The sequence below is a fragment of the Punica granatum genome, chromosome 7, assembly GCF_007655135.1.
Source record: "Punica granatum isolate Tunisia-2019 chromosome 7, ASM765513v2, whole genome shotgun sequence".
NCBI lineage: Eukaryota > Viridiplantae > Streptophyta > Magnoliopsida > Myrtales > Lythraceae > Punica > Punica granatum.
In genome coordinates, this window is record NC_045133.1 from 7,494,260 (window position 1) to 7,506,493 (window position 12,234).

General features: G+C 41.2%; 2 protein-coding genes and 1 pseudogene across 2 annotated transcripts; all 3 read right to left on the reverse strand.

The window, feature by feature from the left end:
- Window positions 1-7: 7 nt before the first annotated feature.
- Window positions 8-2,869, reverse strand: LOC116214360 (annotated as a pseudogene).
- Window positions 2,870-3,024: 155 nt separating this feature from the next.
- On the reverse strand, window positions 3,025-5,233 carry LOC116213082 (geraniol 8-hydroxylase-like). Its single transcript, XM_031547893.1, is given in 4 exon segments — window positions 3,025-3,846; window positions 4,092-4,130; window positions 4,132-4,521; window positions 4,674-5,233. Coding segments are annotated over 4 exon segments (1,572 nt in total). The 5' UTR covers window positions 5,205-5,233; the 3' UTR covers window positions 3,025-3,234.
- Window positions 5,234-6,154: 921 nt separating this feature from the next.
- Window positions 6,155-12,234, reverse strand: LOC116214361 (protein ALWAYS EARLY 2-like). Its single transcript, XM_031549777.1, has 10 exons — window positions 12,157-12,234; window positions 11,899-11,997; window positions 11,660-11,725; window positions 11,448-11,534; window positions 10,741-11,044; window positions 10,145-10,222; window positions 9,516-9,673; window positions 9,039-9,156; window positions 6,804-6,881; window positions 6,155-6,321 (listed from the first exon to the last, which is right to left on the reverse strand). Exons 1-10 carry the CDS (start codon window positions 12,232-12,234, stop codon window positions 6,155-6,157), a joined length of 1,233 nt encoding a protein of 410 aa, XP_031405637.1.

The window sequence follows — 12,234 nt, forward strand, 5'->3', positions numbered from 1 at the left end:
GGAAAACCTAACATTGCAGAAGCCTAAAAACATCGCTCAATGAAACAATTCCTTCAACACGTCTACTTCACGCCTCCACCACGACAAGTCTCCTACCCCCGGAAACAAACTAGCTGCTGTCAAAGAAGTCGCTTCAAGAATAAAAAATTAAGAACGTCCAATGTTAATAATCCAGCGACTTGATCCATCATCGAGCAAACATAGGTAAATTAGTATCCTGCCCAAGTTGTAAAGCCTGCATGTTTGAAAGAAGAGGTAAAGCACAAAAATGACCATCTCTATATTCTACGGTCATAATTTAGCCCTCAAAAGAGGAGATTCAGACATAGGACCAGTGCTTCAAGATTTTTTTCACGACCACATCAATCATAATCAGTGATTTATGCGAGTTTCACGACAATTAGTTTCGCACGCAACAGAGATAAAATCCTCCAAGCGAGAGAATTTGAAGAGGAACTAATAAAAGTCCTGCCCCATTAGGCTATAAATGTGTCAAAGTAGCTCCTAGCATATAATTATTAAAAAACACATCTTGTTTAGTTAGGCTCAGATAGAGTTCAGTTTTCAGCACAAAGCTTGGAACATTATTGATCAAATGATATTTTGTGACAATGTGTATCGAAGGAAACTTGTTCTGGGCTATTTACCTGATGTATACTTATTTCATTAAGCCGAATCTGTGCGTATGCTTTATCCTTCGCTAGAGCAGTTATATCACTGTCAGGAAATAACATGCAAGTAATATTTCATTGTGAGGTTGCGAACATTCAAAATTAGGCTTGAAGTAAGCAATCTCGAAGAGTACGAGAGTGTCACCTCCTGGAATATGTATCAACCAGAGCATCCTTCTCATCCACCACGGGTATTGAACTTATGTTAGCTGCAGTTGTGAATTAAAGAAAGATCAGCCAACGAGATGGAGCTGATGCTGGACAGATGCTAATGAAGAAAACTATTTTGTACATTGGATAGATAAAATCTTTTTCTCTACTTTTCTACATAACCGACTCTAAAATCAATCTGACAGAACACCTTTTGACAACTGATATATGCTATACCTTAACTACCTATGTCATTGACAATTATGCTTGATTCCATAACCAAAATCTAGATACTTCTGAATGGAAAACAAATGATTTCTACATATATTAAACATTAAACATCACATCACTCTTAATCCCAGTAAAGAATTTCCCCATCTACAGGGCAAGAATTTTCAAGATTTAAGGATGTTAACAAAATGGCTCATCAAGTAATACAGGCCACAAAAAGGCCATAAGAAATACACAGTGAATGATGGAAACAAATTAACAATGTCAACAAGGAAACCTGTTGAGAGACTTTAACATTATATTTGTGTTGGATGGAAGAAGAGGGAGAGAAATGGAGTTTATAGCAAATTCTATACAATGCACTTCGATTTCCCTCCAACCAAAACACGCCCTAAACATGTAGAAGAGGAGAGAGCAATTACCTTCAACTAATGTTGAAAAGGGCAGCACTAAGAGAGGCATTTTGTCTCAAAACTTGAAATGACTACCGACCGGATTCATCGATTTTAGGAACCCATGCACCCAGAGGTATTGAACATATTGGTCGCTGAAGAATGGGCAAGGAGCTTAAGGAGTGTCTAAAATACCTGCATATACCTGTCAGTGAGGCCAAGTTGTTAACGTCAGATCATCTTCTTCCTCAACTAAAACCGAAGAAGACTTACAACTCGGTATATCGGCAAGGGAAGAGACATGAAGTAGCTCTGGGTACGATCCGTCTGGGAATGAAGAATGTATTATGGGAACTGACGCAACATTGTTTCGCAAAATTTTCGAAGCAACATCTCTCAAGGAATCGTTGGGCCCAGCCTGCAGATTATGCTAGTACTAATCATGCGAATTCTTAAACAAAAACAAGAAAACTTAGAGGAGACTTTGAGTATGCTTTTGAATTAATGATATGGATTCATGAAAGGAGCTGCTCCGAACATATTAAAACTTAAAAGGTTGAAATTTGAACCACTCCGTCGTAACTATAGCAAGTTAGCAACTAAATACTAAGTACAAATGCCCAAAAGATGTCGAGTGAATCAGCTCACTTTGCCCCGCAAAGTGGCAGTCTAGAAGCACTTGCACAATATGCAAGACACCTGAAACATTTTAAACTGTATAGATATAGATGACACGCATTACAAATTCCTGGTGAAATTTCTGCTTTTATATTGTATGCCTAAAGGCTGGGTCAAAGGCGATATCCATGCAAATACAAAACTGAAGCATCTCCAGACACCATATTAAAGAAAAATACAAATTACGTGGGCAAGAAGTCTTGGTATGTGTTTCTAGCTCTTCCTCAGTTAACTTTGATCCATTATCCCCAAGCTGCAAAAGCTCAGCATCCTATCAGAACTAAATGAAAACAAACTCTCCTTCATTCTTTTACTGGAATATTCCATAACTATAGTATATAAGCCGTTCCCAGACAAAAACTGATCGAACAATTCAATTGAACAACAAATAGTCGATTCATTTGATAATTTAATTAGTTCACACGAACAGGGTGTTGACAGGATAGAACGCCATCAATTTGGAACAGAACAAGCTCGTTAAACTAATTATTCAGGGGCTGACAGATTTCCATGTGGGACTAAATTTGAATATGGATGAGTCCATCTTAATGCATATATAGGGCATCAATTATTTGCTGAATACAGCTAGTCTACCTCATTAAACAATGAATAGCGAATGGATCTCTCTCTCTCTCTCTCTCTCTCTCTCTCTCTCTCTCTCTCTCTCTCTCATTTTGGGAAGAACGCGAGGCCAGATCAATTCATGAAATTTCAAAAAATATTCAACTTTACTTGACCCAACTCCATTTATCTTCAATTCAACAATACAATTATTACTTTTCTTTTTAAATTTTTTTTAACTATTCAATTCAATTTTTAATATTAAATTCTTTCAACTATTTATTACTTTTTTCACAATTCAATAATACAATCATTATTTTCTCTAAATTATTCATTACTTTTTTACACTTTTTCTCATAATTCAACAATACAATCATTACAAATCAATTAAAACTAAAACTTAACTAAATTCAACTCTAAAATCAAACACATTCTTAGCATGTAAGAACTATAAACTAAGCCTCTTCCGATGGCAATTTATTATATACGGTCCGAGGCCATAATCCCCTAAATAATGGCGCTGACTACATATAAGTTTCTTGTTTTCAAGATTATTTGGTGATCGGTAACGGCACAGCTCGGACTGGTTGAGCCTTTTTTAAGGTTATCCCGAACATCTCTTCCATATCCATGGTTTCTGGAGAAACCCCATCTTCGAGCTCCCAATTAAAGGAGTTAAGGAGTGAACTGAGCATCAGGTGCAACATTCTTATGGCCAGCGGTAGGCCCGGGCATATTCTCCGCCCTCCGCCAAACGGCAAGAGCTCGAAATTCTGTCCCTTGACATCAATGTCCAGTCCCAAGAACCTCTCTGGAATAAACTTGTTCGGGTCCTTCCACGTGTCCGGATCTCTGCCTACGGCCCAGACATTGACCAGGATTTGTGCGCCCTCAGGGATGGTGTAGCTGCCGACCTGCACAGTGGCTCCAGCCCTACGGGGGATGAGCAATGGGACGGCTGGGTGCATCCTTAGGGTCTCCTTCACCGTTGCCCGTAAGTACGGTAGTCGAGCAATGTCAGATTCCTCAACAGGGTTCCCCCGGCCAATCACCTGTTCGAGCTCGGCCTGTGCTTTCAATAGCTTCTCGGGATTGCGAAGCAGCTCAGCCATCGCCCACTCCAACGTGCTTGAAGTGGTATCAGTCCCCCCAGCAAAGAGGTTCTAGACATCAATGAGAAATTAAAAGGAAACACTTACTCGAGGAACACTGAAAACACGGATTCTTGTTGCCCGAAATTCTATAGAAGCAACAGTCGAACACAGCCATACTAAATCAATCGACACTTTTAATTTCATGTTTGATGTCAAACAATGAGAAGAGAAGTCGATGGAATCAATTCAACACTTCCCTTTACTGAAAAATGTTTCAGGACGAAGGAAAAGCAGAGGCAGAAACATATGCTTACGAGGAACAGGTGCTTCATTAGAAGTAGATCCATCCGCTCCTCTTTTATCTTCACTAAGCTCAAGCAGAGTATCCAACATATCGTTGTTCCTGACGGAGCCAGGGATCTCCCTGACCTGCAGCCTCTCATTGATGATCCTATTGAAAACATCGAACATCCGCCCGAAGTAACCAGTCATCCTCCGCCTGGCACCCTGCGGGTCCAACCTCTTGAGCACTGGGAAGTAGTCCGCCAGGTTTGGCTTCCCCGCCTCCACCATGATGTGCCACACTAACTCCTTGAACTCCTTGGCCGATTCGGAGGTGGGGTCCGCCAGGTCCACTGAGAGGATCGTGTTTCCCAGAAGGTTAAGCATAGTCGTGAATCCCGCCTCGCCAATGTCCACCGAGCTTCCAGTCTTACTGTACTTCCCGATGTAATCCAGGAGCTCCTGTTGCCAAAAATATGTGTCATTAATTCATATATAAAAGAAAAAAAGATGGGCAAAACTCCATATGTACCATGAAAACGTTCGCGAACCATTAACCACCATATATGACTTCACTGTCGATTGTATGACTTTTTATCTTTTGCCCCACAAACCTGGATTTTTCGGCAGTGGATTTGTCGGCTTGAGTCAAGGGCCTTGGGTGCGAAAAGGTGGACGTTGCAAATCCGGTGGAGGTTCCTCCAGAGCGGAGCAACTGGGATCCAAGGCATCCCGAGCTCATCCTGGCGGAAAGCTGTTAAAGTATCAGCGATCACGCGGTTAGAGAAGGAGACGTCATGGGTCTGGAGGATCTCTCGTGCCACTGGAGCTGAGGAGACGACCACAGTGGTGATGCTGCCCAGCTTCAGGCTCATGATGGGACCATGGGCACTGGCAAGCTTGGCTAGGGACTTGTGGGGTAGGGAACCGAGCTCGAGTAGGTTCCCAATCACCGGGAGCGGCCGCGGACCTGGCGGCAGCTTCACAACTTTGCTCGATTTACCTCTGTTTGCAATGTAGAGGAGGGCCCGGAGCAACCCCCAGGAGAGGTAGAGCCCCAAAGTCAACAGCAAGAAATCCATTCTCTCTCTCTCTCTCTCTGTGTTTGCTAGAAAGCTCATTAAGGTGCTCACTTTATATTGCATGAGGAAGCCCTGCGAGGATTAGGAGGTGCCGGCCAAGAATAAACAATGGGAGAGAATGGGGGATTCGATCCACGTTTTTTGTGAAAGTTTGAAGAAGCGATGGATGAAGATGTGTAATATGATAAAATATGGGCAATTTGCATAAAAGATAAGTTGGGGGGGGGGGGGGGGGGGGGGGGGGGGGGGGGGGGGGGGTGGCCGGCCATGGAGGTGGCAGCGAGGAATCCTCCAATAGTATTTGTTCAGGGAGACAACGAAACCAAATCAAAACAATAAAAAAAAAAAGTCGGGTACTGATTTTACTTGTTATCTTTCGTAATAGAGGCGTAAATTTGTGATAAATTGATAAATTACCGCTAAATATAATGACATTATTATCGCATGTTGTATTAAGGATATCACAATCTGTGATAACTAATTGCCATGGTCGGTCTGGACTCTGGAGGATCTCTCCTACCGCAGGTTGGGGGCTGAGGAGACGACCACAGTGGTGATGTGGCCCAGCTTTAGGCTAATTATCCGGCTTTGGGCACCGGCAAGCTTGGTGAGGAACCAGTGGGGATTGGACTTGAGCTCAAGGAGGCTCCCGATCACCGTGAGCACTCTCGGACCTGGTGGCAGTTTCCCAACTTTGATCGATTTTTACCTCTGTCTGCAATGTGGAGGAGTGGATTTGACTTTCTTGCTGTTGATTTTGGGGCTCTACCCTCTCATGTTACGAAGCAGTTTTGGAATTAACGTGGATGATCTGGAATCTGGCGCTGTTAGAGCTAGATTGAGCGACCGATAGTTGGCAGCGGAGATGGATTCTGAAGGTCACATCCCCTAAGCCAGCGCACGTAACAACAGAGAGCGCACAGATTTTGCAAACTATGGCGCTTATGTTCTTTTGGCTGCTGTCCGATATCCCATGTACTTTCACATATTAGTTTGGCTATTAGTAGTAGTGCTCAGCTTACCTCAACTGGCCTTCTTGCTCGCTGAGGGAGCTCTTCGGCCCTAGAGAAATCATTGACGTTATCGCCTAAAGAGTGCTGCTCTGCAGCTTCGGGTAAACAAGACTTGTCATCAACAGCCATGGCAGTGTTTCTTTCTGTCACCTGTTCAGAAGATTCTCCTGCACATGAAGGTGAAGATTAAATGAGTAATAGCATAATCTCACTGAAGGTTGAAAAGATATTGTACAGGTCGGGTCCAGGAAATGTCAACAATCATATAATGTGCAGCCCCATTTGGGAACCGATTCTTCTGCGAGCGGTTGCCAAAACACATAGATCCTTTAAGTGCATATCTATTCTTTGCATGTATAGTGAACTGTCCAAAAAGTGATGCTGCTAATGATTCATGTAGCCTAGCTTTGCATATTGGGAGAGGTTATTGCCTAGAAAGAGACCGTTTTACATACACGTAGCATTTATGGCATCCTATATTCAACCTTGTAAGAAGACATACACTCCGTGTATTCTTGTAACACTCGAACAGATTTTTCCACGTATCGAAAACAGCAGCTCCACGTATAAAGCAATCTCTCTTTCTCACTAGCACATATTGAACCCTTAACGAGGGACAACAACAGAACACGAGCAATGAACTACTTACCAGTTTCTGCTGTCTTCGGTGGCTCCCCCCTTGACAACAGGAGTAATGCTTCAGAGGCGTTACTAATTCTTTCATCATCTGCACACAGAACATAATAACAGGGCTATGAAGACTGTACCAATAACATAACTTGTCTGTAAAAAGCAGGACGTAAATAGAACAAAATCACGTCCAGCATTTATTCAATCTAATTAGAGAAATAGGAGTGCTATGTTACGAAAAGGTGAACGAGCAACAGTGACTGCCAAAAAGATCGTACGATCAATTCTGGTTTCAGCTCAAAGTCCAAATCAATCAGGGAATCCTTGCACCGACATTGACCAAAAGGCCTTCTGTTTATACATTTATTTCTTTCTAAATCCTCTGAACTTTTATGCACCAGGAAGTAATCATATCGATCCGTCATGTGTGATATGAAGCCACCAAGAGTAGCTGCCTCCTCCCCCTCCGGTAGTGATAAATATGTCCGACATGCAACGGAAAATAAATTACCTCAGATATGTATGCTGTGATCCTGAAACAAATTAAGAGTTGAGGTTAAACTGATTCGTATGCAATGCATGATGAAGTTTACAGTCCTTTTTAACCTTACCTCATTCATGCTGTGCAATGTTTCCACCATCTCTTTGGTTCTTCAACGACCAACCGCAGCAGCCACCTATATATGGAAAGTCGATGGTTCAAAACATAAAAGGTTCAAAGAACTGAAATGCTACCTCATGAATCTTGAAACGAAATAATGCAATCGTGTGAACCAAATGATACTAAGGCCAGGATTATGGATATTCGATGACGGACAGCTGAACTATTTGGAGAGAGCAAGAATATACCTTCACCCAATCCTTACCGAATTTCCTATATGCTTCATAAAAATGTACAATCTCATCCTCACTCCACTTCAATCCGAGCAAACATATATGTTTTTCCTTTTTTACCGACAATGTATGGAATTATTTATTTTTGCGGAATTATTTACTTTGAGATTATCTCTGCTCTATCTAAAAACATTGAAAACTGGCCGTATTGAAGTTGTTTTTTCGTCGAAAGGAAAAGCTTTTTTTTTTTTGTCCTTCTTATGTTTTATCTTCTTGCTTTTGCCATTTTCTATATTTTGAAATTAATAAGAGACAGGAAGTTATTTTTTAGATTTTTTTTTCCGGTTGAGTTTTTCTATAGTTACTTTGATATAGATGGGATCTAGAAAAAATAGTCGGGTTCCGTCGAACCAGAGTTGCTTTCCAAAAAGCAACTCCGGTGATATGAATACGCTATTGATGTGACAAGATCTAAATGCAAATCACAAGCTCATAATTATTTAAAATTTAACTGAAGAAAAGCATTCATATGATTGATGTATATCTTTGCTATGTGGATCAAATTCATTCACGCTCGTTCAACTTAAAGTTGAGTTTGACGATCTTATTATCTTTTTAACTAGATTGAATACTGGTTGCATTGCGCTGAAATTGACAAAATAAATTTTTTAACTATTTTGGTGGAGAAAAATGTTATAAATTCATGTTTTTCTAAAGAATATAGCTCATTTAGATGCTTTATTTTTCTTTTTATTTTCTTACATTTGATATATTAATTCATGTATATAGTTCACCTCTTATTGCTTTCCTTTCAGTTTCCGCTTTGGTCTCCCTCTCTCCCTCTCCTAGCGACAGAGTTAAAGGATGACTATGAATGTCTGTACTGATTTGGTGAATGTTGAAATGGAGATGCAGGGAGGATGAGAGTGATGATACCAAGTCTAATCCATTTTCTTCAAAATTAAACCTCCAAACTAAGTCATTATTCGAGTGATGACAATACGAATCCCACGAAGAAAAACGAAACATGTAGAGAAAGATCAACTTCAGTTTTACCCCTCACATTTATACAAGTTGTAACCCGAAGAAAAAAGAATGAATCATAGCTATGAATCGTCAAATGTTTGCGAGGGAGAGAAATGGAGAGAAAACACCAGCGGAGTAGAAATTCACATGAATCCTTAGTCGCTTCATTTCAATCCCTCGCAAACATGCCCCATATTCCGCCTTATTTCCGTCATGTCCTACTCCTCTCACGTTGCTGTCAAATCCGGGGTGATAAGAGTTTTGGAGTCCTTATTTCAACTCAATCCAGGCTATCAAACCACGGCTTTAAAGTTACAAGCCTTTTAGTCATTGGTTCCGTGATTCGGTGAGCTTTGTAGCCATTTGATGAGCGCTTCGAACGCTCGATATTTGCTCTGGCTGCTGCTCCCTCTCCTCGCCTTCTGCCCCCTGAGCTGGCGGGAATTCCTTCTCGAGCTTGAGACAGCAGAATCTATCATCTGAGCCAAATCAGCCAGGGGTTCCATACAATCCTACAAGGCACAAAACCGAAAAAAAGTTAATGGATTGTTTTCACTGGTAATTTTTGGAACCAATATGAAGTCGTCTAGAGTGCTTTTTCAGCGTGCACTTGTGTTTACAAATATATGTTACGAAGCAGTTTTGGAATGAACGTAGATGATCTGGAATCTGGCGCTGCTAGAGCTAGATTGAGCAAGCGATAGATGGAAGCAGAGATGGATTCTGAAGGTCATCCTAAGCAAGCGCACGTAACAACAGAGAGTGCACAGATTTTGCAAACTATGGCACACTTATGTTCTTTTGGCCGTTGTCCGATATCCCATATACTTTCACATATTAGTTTGGCTATTAGTAGTCGTGCTCAGCTTACCTCAGCTGGCCTTCTTGCTCGCTGAGGGAGCTTTTCCGCTCTAGAGAAATCATTGGCGTTGTCGCCTAAACAGTGCTGCTCTGCAGCTTCGGGTAAAGAAGACTTGTCATCAACAGCCATGGCAGTGTTTCTTTCTTTCACCTGTTCAGAAGATTCTCCTGCACATGAAGGTGAAGATTAAATGATTAATAGCATAATCTCACTTAAGGTTGAAAAGATATTGTACAGGTCGGGTCCGGGAAATGTCAACAATCATATAATGTGCAGCCCGGTTTGGGAACCGATTCTTCTGTGAGCGGTTGCCAAAACACATAGATCCTTTAAGTGCAGATCTATTCTTTGCATATATAGCGAACTGTCGCTGCTAATGATTCATGTAGCCTAGCTTTGCATATTGGGAGAGGTTATTGCCTAGACCGAGACCGTTTTACATACACATAACATTTATGGCATCCTATATTCAACCTTATAAGAAGACATACACTCCTTGTATTCTTGTAACACTCGAACAGATTTTTCCACGTATCAAGAACAGCTGCTCCACGTATAAAGCAATCTCTCTTTCTCACTAGCACATATTGAACCCTTAACGAGGGACAACAACAGAACACGAGCAATGAACTACTTACCAGTTTCTGCTGTCTTCAGTGGCTTCCCCCTTGACAACAGGAGTAATGCTTTGCAGGCATTACTTATTCTTTCATCCTCTGCACATAGAACATAATAATAGGGCTATGAAGACTGTACCAATAACATAACTTGAATGTTGAGTTTACAACGATTCTAAGGTAGTTTAGGAGGAAGAAAGCAGCAAAGAGGGCAAAGGAACAGCTAATTTGCAACTGCTTAATCGTGCAAATATTCTCTTGATGATTGTAAGTGTTTCAAATCAAAGAACCAGTTCAAAGCAGCAATTGGGCAAGGGAAACATCACCAGCCCTACAGCCTCATTGTCTACCCGAAAGAAAAGGGAAGGACTGGAAGATGAGATCCCATGGAGATGAACTAATAGAAGGAACAAAAGAAACACAAATGTTTCTCCATCTTCTTTCCTCCAGATATACCACGGAAATTATCACAGATTTACGAATATACGTCGCAGGATTAGGATTCCGACCACACTTTTGTTATCCCTTCAGTGGATTGGAAAAGTGGTTATAAGCAGAAATGCCAAGGCAATTAGGAATTGTAAACAGAAGAAGAATAAGAGAAATCAATAAAGTACCTCCAAAAAGACGTTTTTGTAGAACCTCCGGATCCTCATCGAAGAGCTCAATCGCGTCACTGCGAACTTCTGAGCCTCTTTTCATCTCTATAGCATCAGCATGCTCTTGAACTGTTGTTCCACATACTTTTCCATTGAACTTGATTTTTATCCTCCTTGCTCTCCTAAAATATGTTTGAGACACTTGGGAAGAGTCTCCTTCCTTCGAACGTCTATTCGACTCAGGAACTGTCTTTCGTACAATATTACCATCCTTTGCAACGAAATTGGCTGATGGGTCCTGTTCTTCGGTGGGATCTTCTCCCTGTCAATTTACATGGGAATACATTAATATCCTCCAAATTGAATACAAGAACAGCTTGGAGCGACTCAGTGAGATATTGACTTTCCTCGGATGACATGAAGAATATGCAGTGAATTCCACATCAAGATTGTTGCAAACAACCAGCATAAGCATTTTTGTTGTAAAAAGCAGGACGTAAATAGAACAAAATCATGTCAAGCATTTATTCAATCTAATTAGAGAAATAGGAGTGCAATGTTAGGAAAAGGTGAACGAGCAACAGTGATTGCCAAAAAGATCGTTCGATCAATTCTGGTTTCAGCTCAAAGTCCAAATCAATCAGGGGATCGTTGCACCAACATTTACCAAAAGACCTTCTGTTTACACATTTATTTCTTTCTAAATCCTCTGAACTTTTACGCACCAAGAAGTAATCATATCGATCGGTCATGTGTGATATGAAGCCACCAAGAGTAGCTGCCTCCTCCCCCTCCGGTAGTGATAAATATGTCTGACATTCAACGGAAAATAAATTACCTCAGATATGTATACTGTGATCCCGAAACAATTAAGAGTTGAGGTTAAACTGATTCATATGCAATGCATGATGAAGTTTACAGTCCTTTTTAACCTTACCTCATTCATGCTGTGCAATGTTTCCACCATCTCTTTGGTTCTTCCATGACCAACTGCAGCAGCCACCTATATATGGAAAGTCGATGGCTCAAAAACATAACAGGTTCAAAGAACCGAAATGCTACCTCATGAATCTCGAAGAGAAATAATGCAATCGTGTGAACCAAATGATATGAAGGCCAGGATTATGGATATTCGATGACGGACAGCTGAACTATTTGGAGAGAGCAAGAATATACCTTCACCCAATCCTTACCGAACTTCCTATATGCCTCATAAAAATGTACAAGCTCATCCTCGCTCCACTTCGATCCCAGCAAACATACCAATCCTCCTGGCTGAAACAAAAGAAAAACCACGCTGAGAGGAGTGAGATAACAAATAAGATATCTCATAAAAGTCGAGCTACCGGACTGTGAGCCGCTATGAGTCAATGACGGATAATGGTCACTCCACTAAGCCTGTCGTAAAATATTATTAGTAAAGGCAGGACTCACCTGCCTCCTTCTGGTTATTGAATTCAACCGGTATTTCGCAGAGGCAGTCACCAATTTAGATTTCCGTGCTGGCACCAT